Raw genomic sequence first — 19526 nt, forward strand, 5'->3', positions numbered from 1 at the left:
CTTTTGGCTGCATCGGAGTCCCCTGATGAGCACTGGGCACCAAGCACTTGCCCAGTCAGCTGCATTCCCTTTTGCAGACCTGTGCCCAATGCTGGCCCCTCCAGGCACCAACTACAGACATGCCAGGAATTGGAATTACCCCTTTTCTACAGAGAGCCCTCATCAGGTTGGGCCTTGGCTACCAAACATTTCCCAGGATATGGTGCTCAGAGCTGATGGTACAGAGAAGGCCCAGGCTCACTAATGAGCAAGGGGGTTGTGCACTGTCATCTGCGGGGAGTGATGGGAACTCAGGACATCCAGGATTTAGCTTGAGCTCTGCCATTGACCAATGTACCCAGTCTCTCTGGGCACTGGCTTCTCCACCTGTAAATTGTGGACAATATATACGGCCTGCCTGCCTTATGTGGTGTTGGGAGATCCGGTGAGAAAATGCATGTGAGTGTATTTTTGAATGTGGGATGCATGATATACACAGGGGATGTTATTTTTCTTGTTATTATTAGCAGAAGATGCAAAACTCCTCTTGACCCCTGGAGCAAACACCAAATCATCCCTTCTGCCTTTCCCTGGCCCTTTCTGAGCTCCCTTTTCCCACAGAAGCATTCTGGTGGCAGGAGAGAAGGCCGTGGTGGCATGAGGGCTAAAAGCAGCTGAGGGCAGCTCCCTGGGTCCTCCGCTGATACTCATGTGAGCTCCTGTTCCTGAAATGCTGATGTTCTCTCTTGCTAACACTCCAGAGGGCCTGGCCACAATGGTCCCGAAACCCCTTAAAGACACTTTCTGAGCCGGGCATGGTAGCTCATGCCTGTAATCCCAACACTTTGGGAGGCCGAGGCAGGTGGATCACTTGAGGTCAGGAGTTTGAGACCAGCCTGGCCAACATGGTGAAACCCTGTCTCTACTAAAAATACAAAACAAACAAACAAACAAAAAAATTAGCTGGGCATGGAGGCGGGCACCTGTAGTCCCAGCTACTCAGGAGGCTGAGGTAGGAGAATTGCTTGAACCTGGGAGGCGGAAGTTGTAGTGAGCTGAGATTGTGCCACTGCACTCCAGCCTGGGTGACAGAGCGAGACCCCACCTCCAAAAAAAAAAAAAAAAAAAAAAAAAAAACACACTTTCTGGCTAATTAGCTGGATGAAGGGGTGCCGGCCCAGAGTGAAGCTTGGGGTAGGGCAAAGGCAGGAAGGTAGATGGTGAGCACATGCAGCCTGCTTGCAGGGAGGGTCAGGATAAAAATTCCTAGCAGTGCTCTCAAAGAAGTAAAATGTTGCAGAGGGCTGCGGAAACCCTGAGAGTTTGTTGTGAAACACTGCTCTGCTTCAAAGAGCCCTTTTCTACCATTCTGTGGAAGCCTCCATGATAAAATAAAACACCAGATAGCTGATTTGTCCTGTATCATAAGAGTCATAAAAGGTTCATATCTGAGTTGTTTATGAAAAGTTAATGACTAGTCAATTCTGGGACCGACATATTTCTAGTCTAAGCTGTTTCCTGTGTCAAAACCTAAGTCTGGAGGAAAATCTGTTTAGCTTGGAGTCTCAGTGGTGAGATGGCATCCTGAAATGGTACAGCCATTTCAAAGGGAAAAGGGTGGCAGGGCTTGGAAACTCCTCAGCGTCCCAGTTGGTGGGTCCCAGGGCAGACACCATCCGAGAGGGCAAAAACCAGAGCTGCTTGCAGGGAGCCTGGCGCTGTGGACCTGCTGGCATTTTCCCTCCAAACTGCCTTCCTGAGCCTTCACATCCACAGCCCCTTCTCATCATGGCCCTTGAAGCTGGCCTCAGGCTCTGGCAGGCCCTGCCCTCATCACCACCTGTGTGGTGGTGTTTAGTCATCAGCACCACCACACTCCTCAGGTTGAGATGGGCCCTGGGCTCTGAGGGCTGTCCCAAGGCCACTGTTCCCAGATATCAACCTCAGGTTGATACCCATTAATACCAACATACGGTCTTCAAGAGGTTACCGTGTGCCGGGAACTTACACGTCACCTTGTATGTATTTAATCCTCAGGAAAAAAAAACCCTGAAAACCCCAATCCAGAAAACAAAACAAAAGCCCAGTTACCCAGGGGCTGAGACACTAGGTTCTCCTTGCAGATTCATTCAGAGTGGGGTCTTCTCTCACCACCTCCATGGCTCCTGCTCTGGCCAGCTGCCACCTTCCTGGGGGATGCCAGGGACCCCGGCTTCCGGCCCACAGACTCTGCCCCGAGCCAGCCACATCACGCCTCTCGTACTCAGAGCCTTGTTTGCTGGGGGCCAGCCCCTCTCAGACCCTACCCCCTCGCACACTCCCCTTGCTGTTGCTCTAGCGTGCCAGGCATGCTCCCCTCCTCCCAGGCTGTCTGTCTGTCTCCCTCTCCTGCAAGTCTGCTCCAACCTTGTGTGGCAGCCCCATTTCTGGAGCCTAACCTCTTCCCCACACCCTGCTTGGCGCCTCCTGTGGACGCACTGCTGTGCCGCCTGCTGCTTTCTGTACTTACCTTGTTTGCTGCCTGTCTTCCCCTGCAGAATGTGAGCTCTGCAGAGGAGGGCAGGGAGGCTTGTGCCCTGTGTGCCTGTCACAGTCCTGGTGCACAGTGGGCCCTCAAAAAATAGCTGTCGAGTGGACTGTACAGGGCACCGAGCTAGGCTTTCTGAGGGGATTCTTTGAGTTTGACAGCCGAGGTGCCCACCTGCCTTCCTGTCCACTCAAATATTACCCACCCACACATGCTCAAAATGAGGCAGCTGGCGGGAGGAGCAGAGCACTGGTCTCAAGTCTCGTCCCCACTTCCCCACTTGTCCCCTTCTCCGTCCTGCAGCCCTCGGGAGAACTCGAGGCTCTTTTGCACTCCTCAGGCTGGGGCACGCTGGAATTGACCAAAGCTCAGAACAGCAGGAAGAGATGGAAAAGCCCATCGCGCATGGATTCCCACCCGCTACTGATGACTTGTGCTGTGCCTCCAACACAGTCATTTAACCTCACTGTCTGTTTCTTTCCTGCTTACCAAGTACACATCCCTGCTCCCCAGGAGCAGAGACTTAACTCTTCGGCAATCACTCAGGTGCTGAGGGGGGTGTGTGTCAGCCCTTGGAGGACTTGAGGGGCTGCTGGGTGTGTTATGGCTCTTCCATGAGAACCTAAGCATTACCTGCCTGTGGCTACAGCTCGGAGGAGAAGCTGACTCTGTAATAAGTAAAATAACGTCTCTGGGTGAAAATGATAGGCATCATATAATTACAGAACAAAGCGCATATTGTTTTCTGGATATGAATACTGGCTACAGAAATCAAATTTACCTCATTGGATGTGAGAAAATTACTTTAACAATTGATTTATAAGAAGCTACATAAAACTAAGCCTGCAATCCTTCCTCTCCTGAATGTTCTTTGAGATGCATCTGAATACTGCTATCAACGCTTGATTGCATCTCTGTACTTGTCTCTTTATAGATGGCTTTTTTTTGCTCTGATGCATAGAACTGTATTAGCAAAATCAAGGTTCCTTACAGAAATAAACAGATGTCAGATTAGACCATTCTTTGTATTGATGCATATCTGTTTTCTGGGAAAGAGACAATTTTAAAGACATGGTTCTCACCTTTTAAAAAGCGATTTTCTAAGTATCTGCCCTTAATAAAGAACACAATTAAATGAGACTTAAGTATTAAACAATAGTTAAGCAGAGATGAGATGGGGGATGTTGTCATAGTGATCCATGAGAGTCAGGTATATATGGAAATGAGTCATCAATACTGAATATTTAGAGACTAAATGTTCAACGCAAGGACTCCAGAGTAATATTAGAGTTTAGGTTAATGATACTGTCAATGTTACAAGTTCAGACTCAGTTTAGAAACAATTATTCAGAGCTTTTCCGACATTGCCCTCCTCAGGAGCACCCCTGGTTCTCTTTGCGGGAGGAGGGAGCAAAGGGGGGGTCTCTCCCCCAACAATCCTTCAATTCTGGCCCCCAGAATGCCACTAACTCTAGCATCTCACCTGCACAGTCAAATGCAGCAAACTTAAACACAGAGTGACATGTGGTGCCTCGGTGATAGCCATTCCTCGAACACGTCTAGACTTGTCTGGCCCTTATCCAGACCAAGCCAGGACCACATGCACATGTGGGTGAGCACACACAGGCATCCACATGGACACATGCAGTACATGCGAGTGTGCACACATGGGGGAGGGAGCACACCCAAACATCTACATGGACACGTGGTACACATGATGATGTACACGCATGAGTGCACACACGTACCAACATACTGGCTCCCTAGTGCTGACCTTCCCGACCAACACTGAGGTTATGGCGACATTCACTTCATTCTAACCCCTCATAGTGAGAGATGACAGCGTGCTGGCAGCCCTCGCAGCCCTCGCTCGCTCTCGGAGCCTCCTCGGCCTTGGTGCCCACTCTGGCCATGCTTGAGGAGCCCTTCAGCCCGCCACTGCACTGTGGGAGCCCCTTTCTGGGCTGGCCAAGGTGGGAACTGGCTCCCTCAGCTTGCCGGGAGGTGTGGAGAGGCGCGGGCGGGAACCGGGGCTGTGCGAGGGGCTTGTGGGCCAGCGTGAGTTTCGGGTGGGCATGGGCTCGGTGGGCCCCGCACTTGGAGCGGCTGCCAGCCAGCAAGCCCTGGGCAGTGAGGGGCTTAGCACCTGGGCCAGCAGCTGCTGCGCTGGATTTCTTGCTGGGCCTTAGCTGCCTCCCTGCAGGGCAAGGCTCAGGATCTGCAGCCCGCCATGCCTGAGCCTCCCCCACCCCCGCCCCCCTCCCTGCCAACGTGGGCTCCTGCGCAGCCTGAGCCCCCCAGAAGAGCACCACTCCCTGCTCCAGGGCGCCCAGTCCCATCAACCACCCAAGGGCTGAGGAGTGCGGGCGCACGGCGCGGGACTGGCAGGCAGCTCCACCTGCAGACCTGGTGCAGGATCCACTGGGTGAAGCCAGCTGGGCTCCTGAGTCTGGTGGGGACTTGGAGAACCTTTATGTCTAGCTAAGGGATTGTAAATACACCAATCAGCACTCTGTATCTAGCTCAAGGTTTGTAAACCCACAAATCAGCACCCTGTGTCTAGCTCAGGGTTTGTGAATGCACCAATCGGCACTCTGTATCTAGATACTCTGGTGGGGACTTGGAGAAACTTTGTGTGGACACTCTGTATCTAGCTAATCTAGTGGGGACCGTGGAGAACTTTTGTGTTTAGCTCAGGGATTATAAACACACCAATCAGCACCCTGTCAAAACGGACCAATCAGCTCTCTGTAAAACAGACCAATTGGCTCTCTGTAAAATGGACCAATCAGCAGGATGTGGGTGGGGCCAGATAAGAGAATAAACGCAGACTGCGGGAGCCAGAAGTGGCAACCCACGGGGGTTCCTTTCCACGCAGTGGAAGCTTTGTTCTTTTGCTCTTTGCAATAAATGCTGCTGCTCACTCTTTAGGTTTACACTGACTTTATGAGCTGCAACACTCACCCTGAAGGTCTGCAGCTGCACTTCTGAAGCCAGCGAGACCACGAACCCACCAGAAGGAAGAAACTCCAAACGCATCCAAGCATCAGAAGGAACAAACTCTGGACACGCCAGCTTTAAGAACTGTGACACTCACTGCGAGGGTCCGCGGCTTCATTCTTGAAGTCAGTGAGACCAAGAACCCACCAATTCCGGACATAATAGACGGACTTGCCATCCTGCAAAGACCTGAGGAACCATCCTCTTTCTCAGAGTCCTCTCAAGAAAAAGAAGTCTCTGCAACTTGGAGCAATCTCTAAGTAGCTGACTGAGTCCCCTGGAAGAGGGCTGTTGTGGGCAGCTGCGTTCAGTGTGAGCAACCCGGAGTGGGCCTGTCCTCCTGCTCGTTCCCAGGTTCAGGCCTGGAAGAGGGAGTTGGAGGCATGAGAGAAGCCACTGTGGGGAGAGCACCTGGTTCTTCCAAGGCTCGGGGCATGTGTGGTCCCTGGCTGACTTGGGTGTCTTCTGGTGTGTGCGGTCAGTCTTCTTCTGACTGTGGATGCCAAAGGCGAGGCCCTTATCTCTTCGCGCATGACGCATCTCTTCGCGCATGACTCATCTCTTTGTGCATGACTGTATTATCCTCAGCGTGTCATGTGGTTCCTGTGCATAACTGAGCTCAATGAATATTTGCTGACTTCAGGGAGTGTGTTAGCCTAGGATGCTACCTCCTGGGAAGCCCTGAGAGGAAGGATAGTTAAGAATTCATGTTACCCAGGGAGGTCTGGCCTTGCCTCTTTGGCTACAGGGAGGCAATCTCTAGGCTCTGGAATGTCATGCCTCATAGGGGTCTCTTTATTTGCCTGGGGTCTTTGGGCCAGGTGGTACCAGTTCTGTCTCTAGAGGGGCTGGGGACGAGAGGGCAGCCATGTGGGCAGTATTTGAATGAGCTCCAGCAAAAGCTTTGGACACCGAGGCCTGGGTGAGCTTCTCTGGGAAATTGACACTGTGACAGTGACATGTCTGTGACTCCACTGGGAGAGGAGAACAGAGGTTCCACGTTTAGAGCCCTCCTGGGCTCTGCCCTGTGGGCTTCATCACTTGGCTGACTTTAATCTGTACTCTTTTTGCTGTATTAAACTTTAACTATGAGTATAACACTTACAATGAGTTCTGTTTTTCCAGCAAATTGTTGAACCTGAGGGTGGTTTTGGGAACCACCTGACTTCCAGTTTATGTCAGAAGTGAGGGTGTCTTCTGTCGAAGTGCCAACTTCAGTTGGCTCAAAAACTCAAATAGGGAAGTTCTGACCTAGTGGTATGCATGTTGAAATTGCGTATAGGGACAAACCTGATTATCTGGGTATACACAGGGGCCCAGGCACCTGCAACAGAAGGCTCATGCCAGAGACATTGCTCTGAGCCCTCCACTTGTCCACCCTTAGAGGCCAGCGGGCAAATACCTCTTGACATGCCAGGACTCCAGAGTGTTATGTAGTAGGGGTGGCAGCTAATGGGGCCCTCTGGTGAGGTGCAGGCCTGAGCCCTTGAATGGGGCTTTGGCTCCTTGGCTAATTAGCGTGGCATCCCCAGCTGGGGCGGGAAGGGACTCAGGTTCTAGACTGCACTGTAGCAGTCATCTGAAGTTCCAGACCACCTCACACCCGCTGCTTTCCTTTGGGAAACCTGCAACCCTCTTCCTGGGGATCCTTGGATCCTGAATCCCCAGGCTGAGAAGGCCTTACCAAGGGTTTCAGCTCCTGACTCTAACCTGGACCACACTCACAGCCATGACAGCTGATTCCTGTCCTTGAGACACTCCAGAGAGGATTTAAATAAATTTCCTTCTATGGCTCATTTCAGGGACCAAGACGACTTTCAGTTAGGAATTTCCTCCTGACATGGTGTTCAAAACTCTTACACATTGTTGGAGAGGGCGTAGACTGGTGCAGCCATTTTGGAGGGAGATTTGGCAAAACCCATCAAAACTGAACATGCATCACTTCCGACAACTTATCTTACACGTCAACTTACACACATGTGCAAAGAGGTGGGTATAAGGATGTTTACTGCAGTCTTGTTTGCTGTAGACAAAACCTGAAACAGCTGCATGGGGCTGGGGAGGGGGAGTCCAGGAAGAGCAGTGCTTGGGCATGGCTCATGGGCTGCAGGACCTCCTGGTGACTCCCTTGTCCTTGCTTAGTGCAGAGAGTGCCTTGGAGGGGTAGGCTCTAATCTGCAGTGGCCAAGAGAGGCACCAATCGGCCTCCTTCATTGACTGGGCCTCTGTAGGGAGGCAGTGAGGCTCAGGGAGGAAGAGACTCTGTGGGGAGTTCCTGGGTTCTGCAATCAGGGTATAGAAGCTGAATTAGAACCTTCCTGTGGGACCCTGTACCTTGGAGATGGGGCCGGAAGTGGTCACTGAGTACAAATCAAGCCCTGAGGCCAGGGCTTCCCCTAAGGCTTTCCCCTAAGAGGGGAAAGAGGACCTCGAAAGAGGCACTGAGAAAGCAAAGGCCAGAGGAGACACTTGGCAGGGCAGAGTCACCCCACAGGTTCCACAGGCTGGAGTACCATAGGCCCCGGCCCCCATATCTTGGAGAGCTCTGGACAACACTCCCAATGGTTTGAACACATTCAAAACTCTAAAGAACTGGATGTTCAGATGTTTTCGACACAAGCTACAGAGAATTGGCCAAAGCCTTTAAGTGCTTCAAATGTAGTGTTTTCTAAGATTTTAAAACAAAATGTACCCAAGCATTTAATGAGATTATTTTAATGCAGAGCCTACAACCACTGTCTATCGTGGTGCAAACAGCTCTCCATGCTAATCAAACACCTCTCATCTTTTTACAATGAATTCATGACTGGTTCATATAAAGACAATAAAAATTAAATGAGTCATGAGCTCCTAAATCATTTTCTTTTGGTCTTTTTAATAACTCCCTTCCAAAGAAGAGCTAGCTGAGAGCATACGCTTCATTAGAATTATTTGTTCCTGGTTTTATACCATTTAGGTATGGGGAGAAAAGTGAACATTTTAACACATCCTTCAAACACTGCCACAAATACTTTCTTCTAATGGGTTTTGTTTTTTGCTTTTATCACCGTACTCTGCCTGCCGACATTAGAAAGCCCCAAATAGCGAGATTCAGTGAAAAAAAAAAAAACCCAAAACAAAAAAGAGTGGCTCTTTCAAGTCATTTGAAATATACCGAGTTTGTTGTAGGCCTTTTTGTTTTTTCTGTTTTTTTAAAAAAGAATACAATGGAAAAATGTTTTCTCTCCCTGAGAATATCCTGGCTAAACAATTCCACGTGCTGGTCTCAGAGCATGTTGCTTCCTTCCTTGCTGGGGCCAGAGGCCAGCAGCCAGTAAGAATAGGAGCTCCACACACAGGGACCCATATCCAATTCGATACATTCCACTGGGGCCTGGGAACTACAGACAGCCCCACAGCAAAGATTTGGAATTGCTGGGGGCTAGATATTATGTCCCACAAGCAGGGAACCCAGAGAGCTCTGGGCCAGGGCATGTAGGTGGCTGTAGGCCCATGGGCAAGTTCTCCACTCATCTGAATGAGTTAACCCCACGTGCCTCATGGGGCAGGGGTATGGGATGAGCTGATGCTTATGACCTGACAACCGGCACGGAGCCTGCACCGTGTATGAATGGTAACAACACTGGCAACAACACTTGGATGGTTCAACCCAACAGCCATTACCTGTGACTTTTGAGATGCCCTGTCCCTATTTCTGCCCGTTCCTGTCTCCTGGCCCTCAGGATCATAAAGGACAGTGAGGAAGACAGTTATGAGATGAAGGGTGGGTGACATTGTTGAGGCAGGATGTGCCGACTAGGTTTGGGGACAGTCACTTCACCCTCCGAGTGGCCGCTGTGCAGGCTGGGTGGTCAGAGAAGCAGAGGGCTGAGGCCCAGAATGGGTTTGCATGTTCTGTTTCTGCAGAAAGTGAGGCAGCACCCCATCCTTCCCAACCCCAATACCTAGAATGGGGGCCAGAGTAGGGAGGGAATGTGTGGATCTGCTTCTGAGATGGGTCTCACCCCAGCCCCCAAAGCCTGGACCTGAGTCCCCAGGAGACAGGGGCTACAGGGGAAACTCACCAGGGAATGGTCCCTTGTGGGGGCCCCACAGCAGGGGCTGGGGGCAAAGTCTCCCCTTCTACCAGACACAAGCACAGGCACACTCCTGGGGGCCGCCTAGCCCAGGCCCAGGTCGTGCAGAGCACAGGGTGCTGCTGGTGGCCACGCCTCTGCTTAGCTTCTGAGGTGGGGGCAGTGGGCTGTGCCTCCTCAAGGACTGAGGTGAGTGGGGACACAGGGCCAGGTCAGAAGCACATCCAGACACACAGCTGCTTCAGTAACGAAACCCACAGTCAGCCAGGAAGTAAACAAATTACAGGCTGCACTTTGTTAGCTCTGGGGAACATGAACGTGAGCAGACACTACTGATTTCTCATCAAACAAACAGAAGGCCGCGTCATGATCCAGAGACCCACTGCCAGGAGGGGCTGCAGCATGTGCCCTGGGCTGCTGATCTGCTGGGGAGCACCTGTCTTTGGGGGCCTTACACCATTCGTCCATAATTCTAGCCTCTGCTCAGTGGTGGATTTGTTTTCCCTCCTGCAAGCTGGGCTGGGTAAGGCTGAAGCCTCCTGCAAGGCAGTGGCTCAGGTGTCCTTAGGAGACATACCAGGTCCAGGCCCAGGCTGAACTTCCTGACAACCTTAAGAAGGCAAAGGCCAGGTACGGTGGCTCACACCTGTAGTCCCAGCACTTTGGGAGGTCAAGGCAGGAGGATCACTTGAGCTCAGGAGTTTGAGGTCAGCCTGGGCAACATAGCAACACCCCTCTCTACAAAAAAAAAAAAATTAGCCAGGCATGGTGGTGCATGCCTGTGGTCCCAGCTACTCTGGAGGCTGAGATGGGAGGATCGCTTGAGCTCTGGAGGTCGAGGCTGCAGTGAGCCAAGATCATGCCACTGTGCTCCAGTCTGGGTGACAGAGAGAGACCCTACTGCCTAAAAAAAAAAAAAAAAAAAAAAAAAGGCAAAGTGAAGACATCATGAACTGAACCACTGCCCCATCAGGGGAGACTTGGGTGGAAGCCAGGGGGACCCTGGGGCACTGCTGCACTCCAGATGTGCCATTGGGGAAGTTAGAGAGGAGGAAGACTCAGAAAACATCAACAAGGCTCCCCTCACTTCTGGGCCCTCTGTTATTTGAACTCCCTCTTGGATGCATGTTTAATCTTAGGCTGGAAAAGGCGCTTCAGACTCTTGCAGCACACACATCTGACCCTGTCACTCCCCCATCAAACATCTGCGCTTCCCCACTGCCCACAGGGCAATTGCTAAGACTCTTAATGTTAATATTCAAGGACCTTTATGTTCTAGCCCCAGTCTGTCCCTATACACTTCTTTCTCACTCACTTATTCCTGTCTCCTGAAGCCCCAGTCAGAAGGGCTCCTTTCTCTTGCCCCCAGAACAGTTGTCAGTGGTTACTTCGCCTCCCTGGAGGCTGCGGACAGTGTCTTTGTTCTCTACTCTGGTACGGAGCTTGTGACTCTCAGGCACTTAGCAAGTGAGTCAACCCAAATGATGACTCCCCATGTACGCCACCTGGATGGGCCACACACGATTGGGTGACTCATAAGTGCTTCTGAGAGCAACATTACTCGCTGCAAAATCTGACTGGCTCCTTCTTACTTGGCTCCAGGCGAGAGGGGTACATTTACTTTCTGATCAAATATTATTCTGATGCTCAGGTCATGCTTGATGTTTGCAAGTCAGAAAAGTTTAATTACATGTGTCATTAGAATGGCATTCTGTAATAGCTCTGTGACTGAATTCATTAATAGAATTCTTAACAGATAAGACAAGACAAATTAATATTTTGTTGCTCATGAAAGCTTCTCATTAAGAGAGTAGTGAAAAAGTGGTTAATATTTTGTTGCCAATCAAGATGTCTCATACAAACGACAAAGAAAGGAGGCCCACGCTCCTTCGTGCTCTGTGATCTCCCCGCCTTGGGTTTTGAAGGGTGATCAGCTTGCCCCCGTGCAGCCGTGTTTGGGAGTCACCACTGATTACAATGCCGGTGATCGTATTTCATCTCCCACTGCCATGGGGTGAACGTAGCCGCTGAGACACCTCAGGCTGAGGGACTCTGGGAGCCTCATCAACCCCAGAATCTTTGCTGCATCAGTGTTGCACTCCTGGACTGTTCTCCCCTAATTCTTGCTTCAAAAATGCAAGTGAATCCCGATGACCTGGCTTTAGCCCCCTTCAGCCTGATTTCTTCTAAGGGTTGCTTTCCACACCATCCCAAGTGGGGCTACTGCTTATGAGAACCTCTTGTGTGCCAGGCACTGAGCTGGGTCCTTGGTACACTTCAGCTTGAAAATGCCCATGTAAGGAGCACATCATGCTTTTTCTCCACAGGCTCAGAGAAGTCCAACAGCTCACCCGAAGCTGCTCTGGATTTGCTGGAGGCAGAGGAGCAGTGCCTCCCTCCCTGGGTGAATCAAGGCTGACGTGGACAGTGAGACCTCCGTCCCCACTGCGAGCAGCGGGGGCATGCCAAGGTCCTATCTGCCTGACTGGGGAGCCTCACCCAGCTGTTGCTGGCTGCTTGGTGGGGACTCAGGCTGCAAGATGCTGAGAATATTATTTAGCAGCAGCAGGAATAATAATACAATAATAATATTAATGATAGTAACAATAGTAATGATGACAGTGATAATAGCATTTATAGAACACCATACATGAAGAGCCTTACATGCATATTGTCATTTAGTCCTTACTGGAACCCTATGAGGCTGGTACCATTATTTATCCCCATTTCACAGAACGGAAAACTGGAGCTTAGAGCAGTCAAGGTTACTAGACTAGTAACTTTCCAAGGTTCTAGTTAGTAAGTGGCAGACCCCAGGCTCATGCCCTTCCCTAGGAAGCTGTGCCGCCTCCTTCCCTCAGGTAGGGGAGGTGTGCGTGCGTTTTGTGTGTTTGTACACATCGGGCTTGGACCCCTGCAGGGCTGGTGCTGCCCTGCTCCCTCGTGTAGGGGGTTCTGAGAAGCACTGGGCCCTGCCTATTTGCAGGCTACTGACTCAACCACGAGCAGCAAGTGTTTCCTGGGAGATAATGAGGGGCCATTCATCTCTGGTTGCACCCACAATTACCCAAATTGCTAACCTTATTGTGAAAAGTAGAAATGCAATTGAGTTGGTGCTGGAGGCATGTTTGAGGGAGGGGAAGACCACTCAAAGTAATTTAATTAACTGATGGCAAGTACATTAAGTGGAGTTTTGCCTCTGCTTTTATTTCTGATGTCTTTCAGTGGAGCGCCAAGTAATGCACATGAAATGCTCCCACAGACACAGGTGGAGCTGTCCCAGTACTGATCAATCTTTCCTGGCCAAACATGTTTAAAAGCTGGCACTGCACCTTGTGAGCAGGTACAGTAGAGGACATCACACTCACAAACATGCACCCCAACACAGTCCAGTCTTTACAGATAGGACACTGCTCTTTCTTGCTAAGTTCTCAGACAAGCCCTGGCCATCGCAGGCCCAGAAAATGAAGGGTTCTGCCCATCCAGCATCTGTCCAGCAAGCACCCACCAGGATTATGCTGCATTGACATTCAAAATTGTATAGGATACTGGCTATGTTCACCATGGTGGGAAATCACAAGAAAACAATCCTGTCCAGTGTGACAAGGCTAGGGGAAGGGCACTCCTTGGCAGCTCTGCCCAGGGTAGAACCTCCAGAGTGGCCCCCTCTTTCCATCTGCTTCCCCCATGACCCCCAGGGTGTAGCTGAAGGGGCCTAGAGAGTAGGAGAGGACTAACTTTGGTGGTTCCTGCAGCATTTCATGCTGGGTCTCTCTCCCCACAAGTCTCAGAGTTGGAAGGGACCTCCAAGGTCACTGGGTTTAGCTGCCCTCTTGTGGCTAGCAGCATTGCTGACCACAGTCCCTGCCTGAGCTTGCATATGCCCCTTGGGATAAGGAGCTCAGCGCCTCCTGTGGCGGCTCTGTCTCCATGGTGGGGCAGGTTTGATGGCTGGAATGGGGTTCCATCTAAGGAGCCCAAATTGATCTCCTTTTGAGGTGCACCTTGTGCTAGTCCAACTCAGGGGGTCACACAGCCCAGGTCAGCTCCCTTTGCCCCAGCCCCTACCCCACCACCTTCGAGATGTTAGCAGGAACTGACCATTCATCCCACGGGTCTTTCTTCTCTGGGCAAGCATCCCACTGTGGACCAGCTGTCCTGTCCTGAGCCAACAAGGCTAGGGCTGCCCTCTCTTCTGCATGAAAATTATATTCCTGTTACTGTAACCTAAGACCCGTCAGCTGTCCTGGCAGCTCACTACATGGGTGACATCACTCTGTCTTCTCACATGAACTTCTGGGAAGCCACATCACCTCTTGTGCCAAACCTGGACCAATAAATATCCTTGAATTATGCCACTTCTTTAAGTCTAATAGAAGGGAAGTATTGCTAATGCTTTTCTTATAGATTAATTCATTGAGGATCGGCAGGTTAAGAAATTACTCAAAGTCACAAAGCTGACGTGGGTGATGCTGGGACCCCAACGGAGGCTGCCTGGTTCCTCAGGGCACAGATGTACCCCCTGATGGCCACACTAGGCTGCATGAGCTCAGTTGCTTTCTTCTTCCACACAGCACCACTTAACTCATCACACCCTCATTCCCTTACCCAGCAACGAACGTCCCCAAGGTGGGTCCCCTCTGGCCTGACCTGGTTTCCCTCTACCTTCTCATCTGGCACCTGGCATTTGTCTTCCAGCCAACCCAGCCCAGTGGCTCACCTCTGCCCTCCACAGGGACCACCCCTTCCCTGCACACAGCTGTCTACAGCCTACCCAGCACTAGGGCCCAGAACCTCCTCCTAAGGTCCCCCAGCCCACTGTTCTCTCAGCTGTGGAGCCTGCTGCACTCTCTGCTGGCCTGTGGTCCATCTCTCTGAGCCCTGTGAGCAGGCCCACACAGTCTGTTCTCAGGGTCACCTCCAGGCCTTTGCTAATGCAGCCCCGTTCAGAGGCCTCCTGTCCCACCCATCGCATCTCTCTTCTCTTCCTTAGCCGGACATAGCATGGCCACCATTCATCTATTTTCTGCTGTGGTGGGACTTGGATTTCTGATACTGCCAAGCTGACAACAGGCTAGAAAAGCACCAAACACAGGATGTTAAACTAAAACTCTCCCGTCCTGCCACTGCCTGTGGCATCTTACCCAGTGTACTCTCCCAGGGAGGTGCGCTTGAGCTCAGAGTGAATTCCAGGTGACTTACATTGATGTCTTCCAAGTCCAGGAAGTTCAGGGTGAGCCCGTTGCGCTTCCAGATGATTGGTGGCCTCAGGTCTCCACGGACGGCGCAGGTCAGCACTGTGCTCAGCCCCACGGTCACTGTGGTCACACTGACCCTGTCCTCGGGGGCGAGGCTGAGCTGAACCACTTCTGCAGAGGGAAAGGAGGAGGCACGGTCAGGTGCAGGCCCAGGGAGTGGAGTCTCAACTCAAGGTGAATAGCCATGAATTTCCTGGGTGGAAGAGGCCCAGAAGGGCTTCACGACTCCCTGAAAATTGTTTACAATGTGCTGACTAAATGTAGAGATAGACACTTTTGCTGGGCGAGAAGCCAAGACTTAGGTCAAATGCCCAAAAGGCTATGTGAGTCCAAACAGGTCAAAAACCATAAGTAATGTGCTGGGGACAATTTGGGCCATAGATTTGTGTCAAGCCAAGAATGTGGGCTGCGAAGGCCAGGGGGCCCACCACAGAGAGACCGGGGGGCAGGGGTGCAGCGCCCTGCTCACAGCTCCCCTGGCCTATTGGAGTCTGGGCCTTGCTAAGTGCAGACAAGGTCTGCTCAGTGAGCTAACAAGTTTCTCATCCATCTGGGGTCAGTTTTAAAGGTTGCGCTGTCTGAAGTCTGGGGAATGAACTGGCTGATCTTTGAAGGTTTGTTTCTGTCTAAGGATTCGCTGCACTTGGATTTGGATTTCTGTCCTGTGACCATGCACTGTAGCTTTTAATTTTTTGAAGAATACTTCAGGCTGCAGAAACTATTAATCCTTGCCATTTTGAACTTGATAACTGGCATTAGGACTGATCATTCTTCAGGCAAATGGGAAGAATCTAAGATAGTTCTCTGCAATCACAAGCTTTTTGAAATTCTCAGGATTTATGAAAAAATTAATCAAACTCAGGCTGCTCAAATGACCAAATGGGATCAGGCTTGGAGGACAGTCAGCGGCCCACTGATGGGACTGGCTCCCTTTTGCTCTTCCCCCAAATCTGTGCACTCAGGGAGGCTAGGGCAATAGCCAGAGGTGGCATGAGCTGAGGGAGGCAGGCTGGCTCTCAGTGCAGTGGGTACTATTTTGTCTATTCCCTATTCATGCTTACGACTCTATTGGGACCTGGGGGACCCCAACAGATGTATCCCCCTGAACTGGAACGAAGCAGAGTTGGGAGCTGAGCTCTGCTATTCTGCGGGACGCTTGTGAGCTGTGACCAGGCAGCAGCAGCCCCGCAGGCAGCACATCTGTGCTCACACCCTCTTGCCCGTGTGTGTGGGAGAGGGGAAGAGGGAGCGAAAACAGCCGCAGGTGCAAGGCACAGCAGAGCAGCTGAATTGAAACAGGGTCCTGAGGTCAGACCCTGAGCAGCAAAGCCTTCCTTCCTCCACAGATGCTGAGTGGCTCCGCCCTGGACTCACAAAGATGAACAAGCTACGCTAGGTGCTTCATCGGTGCTGTTGGATGGATGAATGAGAATTGGAGAAAATGAAATAAAGAAGTAAAAGAGCCAATAGGCCGGTGGGGAGGGGACAATCACACACAGGAAAAATGTGACTAACGGTGAAGGAACCCTCAAGGAAAGATAAGCACCCAGTGATGGATGCAGACGCAACTGGCATAATATTTTACCAACATTAAAGTGATGCATTTCAAGTTCCCCCTTAAATCAAGTTCTGCTCACTACCCTCCCATCTCCGAGTCATGAGGCTTATTGCCCAGGGCAGGGGAGAGAAGGCACTAACTCTGTAGCATGACCCGGCCTTTGGAGAGGGGAAAGAGAGAGAATGAGAATTTGCCAAAATGGTTTAGCTCCCACTGTACTCTGCGGGTCCGTAGGACTCAGACCTCAGCATTCTCCCCAAGAGTAGAGGAGGCATCCTTTCCTCATCAGATGACCACGAGGCTCCCCTGGGCCACGAGGCTTTGTGCCGCTGCTCCTGCCACCTGGGGCAACCGCATGTGTCTGGGCAGAGAGCCAGAACCACCTTGGCTCCTGGTATGGAAACAGGCCCAATTTTCCCAGATAACTGAAGCTTGAGAAACTTAAATTTGTTTCATCTGAGTTCTTTTAACAGGACACCAACCACCAGGCCTCCTAGATCACTGCATCCGGACAATGAGACACACCTGCTGCCTATTGACCATCTCCTGTCTTACCCCTCCCTAATTCCCTGCTATCTAAACCCCGAACTTTAGTCAGAGAGATGGATTTGCAACTGGTCTCCCATTTCCAGGCTGATGTCACTGAGATTAAAGCCTTTCTTCCCTGGCAATATTCCATCCACTCAGTGATGGACTTTCTGTGAGGTGAACAACCAGACCTAGGCCGAACCCCTGGTGTTCAGCAACATCATATCTGGACCTGAGAACTGCCTTGGGCTGCCAGACCAAGGTCCAAAGGGAAGTGCCCCTGACCTCAAGGGGCATGGAGGCCAGTGGTGGCTGTGGGAGGCCTTGCTTGGGGGAATATCCTGATCCGCGAGTCCACCAGGCTGTGAGCCCAGATCATGAGCACACCCAGGGCTGAGCTCAGCTTCAAGTGACCTCAGACAGGGCAACTCAGAGTCCCTTGCCATGGGAAGTGAGGCTGCAGTGCACCACCACGCTGCTTCCCTGGACACTCAGAAGCCAGCCGGGGAGAGCAGCTGGGACGTGGGGTGGAAGCTAGAGACACAGAGCAGTTTTTAGACAGAGCACTACTTACGTGGACTGTTAAAATCGTCAGCTCGTGCTAATCTTTACAATGGATTGAGCATTTAGTTGTGTTTTTCTCCCATTGGGGTGAGGCTTGTAAAGTCAGGTTAGTTACAAAAGGAACCAGATTTTCCCTGCACGTCTGATCTGTGGTCAGACTAGAAGGAAAAGACCAATTGGGCCATCGGGGAGGGGCTCTTGGAGGCAGCAGCAGGGCTTCCCCTGGGCCCTAGAGATCCGCTTCTCAGGTGCGGCTCCCCAGCCACCTGTATCATATCTCTGGGGGTGGGTAATTAAAACACAGATTCTTGCCCCTCTGCCTCAGGCTGATGCAGATGCTCTGGTGGGCTGGATGGACATCCAGATTTTTACAAGTGGGCTGGGTGGACATCCAGATTTTAACAAGCATCCCAAGGGGTTCTATGGTGGCCTGAGAACCACTGTGTTACAAGATGAGAAGGGCTCTGGGTACATAGAGAGGGGGAATGCAGGTGGGAGACAGGGAGATGAGGCAGTCTGGTAGGCTGGGGTTTCCTGGGGCTCTAGACACAAGGCTAGGAGCATGGCCCCTCATTTGGAACATAGGACTGATGTGAAAGGTAGGATCCCCTCCTCCATGTGGCCCCAAAGTCATATATTCCAAGCGGCTCTAGAGAAAGGTCTGCAGGAGCCTCAAACATGGGGCTAATAGGAAACAAAAATCCAAGTGGGAGACGGAAGTCTTCTGTGTCCCTCCGGTCCTCTGCCGGCTGGGATAACTGGCTGCTGCATCCTCCCTGAGTTATCCCCAGTCATTTGCATGTAGAAGATGTGCACTTTGCGCAGGAAAAACTCATGCAAAATTAGAATGTGTGAATACTGATAGAACCATCGTAATTCTGCTCCTGTCAGCTACATGAATATTAACCAAACAGCAAATATTTGGATCACTTAAAGTTTAATTAAATGAATGTTTTATTGGATTTAATTTGTGTCAATATTCCCCAGCTCCTTTCACAATTCTGAAGGGATTTATGGCTACTGAGCCCTCTCCTTCCACCCTCACTCCCCGTTATTTCCTGGTCAACAAGCCTCCCCCTGGTGGGTCCTCCTTCCTTGCTAAATGGAAAGAGTAGGACTAAGTGGCTTCCCAGGGTGACTTCCAGGGAGAGTAAAAAATGAGACAGCATCATGTGCTGGGCCCCGAGTGAGCAGGGCAGGCCACCTGGCCCCCAGGCCTGGCTCTGCTGCTGACAAGCTCAGTGGCCTTGGCAGCTCCCTTCCTGTCACTGGGCCTCAGTTTAGACATGGATACAATGAGGGCTTGGGCACCCCCTCACTTTTGACTCGGAGCCGATTATTCTATGTTCATGTCCCTGGAGACCCCCTGAGTCTTGCAAGTGCTCCCACTGCATCTTTTCTTGCCCCTAAGTGTCATCTGCCCCTGTTCTTTGCCCACTTACCCATGATGGTAAAAGTGACGCCTCAAGTGGCAGCACCAATGGGTGCCAAGTCCCACTAAGGCTTCCCTCCCGATACCCTTTGAGGACTCCCCTGCCCCATCCCAGGCCCCCTATAGCCTCCTTCATGGTCACCCCTCCAGTATGCCCCTGCTGCCTGCAAATGTCTTGTTGCCACTGGCAGAACAAGGTACATCTCAGCCCTGCTCAACAGCTGTCAATGGCTCCCTATTACCCACAGATCACCACGTAGAATCCAGAAGAGTCCCCAGTCTTGACCCTGCTGTGTCTCCAACATTATTTACCACTGCGCCAGCTGGCTCCCCATGGCATTTGTGTCTTCAGACCTCAGCGTGGGCCTGCTTGGCACCTGCTGCTCATCCATTCTGAGCTCCTCACACTATTGGCCCCTACCTCCAAGATGACCTCATGGGATGTTTCTGGGACCCTGAAGTTTTAATGTAAAGAAACACTTGGACAGATATTAGGAGAAGAAGATTGAAAGAGACTGTCCTGGTGAATTTATCAGAACTTTTTCAGGCTTAGTAACAGAAACACTCAGAAATGCTCAACTATTAATAGCTTAGGGGGAAAAAG

At 51.3% G+C, this 19526-nt stretch overlaps 1 protein-coding gene across 1 annotated transcript in view; it reads right to left on the reverse strand.

Moving 5' to 3' along the window:
* Positions 1-19526, reverse strand: part of FSTL4 (follistatin like 4) — a 410518-nt gene that overhangs the window by 40915 nt on the left and 350077 nt on the right. The window contains exon 7 of the mRNA XM_003829286.4: positions 14785-14951. Within this exon, the coding sequence (XP_003829334.3) occupies positions 14785-14951 (167 nt within the window). The remainder of the gene's footprint in view (positions 1-14784; positions 14952-19526) is intronic.

This window comes from Pan paniscus, chromosome 4 (genome assembly GCF_029289425.2).
Source record: "Pan paniscus chromosome 4, NHGRI_mPanPan1-v2.0_pri, whole genome shotgun sequence".
In the NCBI taxonomy this organism is placed as follows: Eukaryota; Metazoa; Chordata; class Mammalia; order Primates; family Hominidae; genus Pan; species Pan paniscus.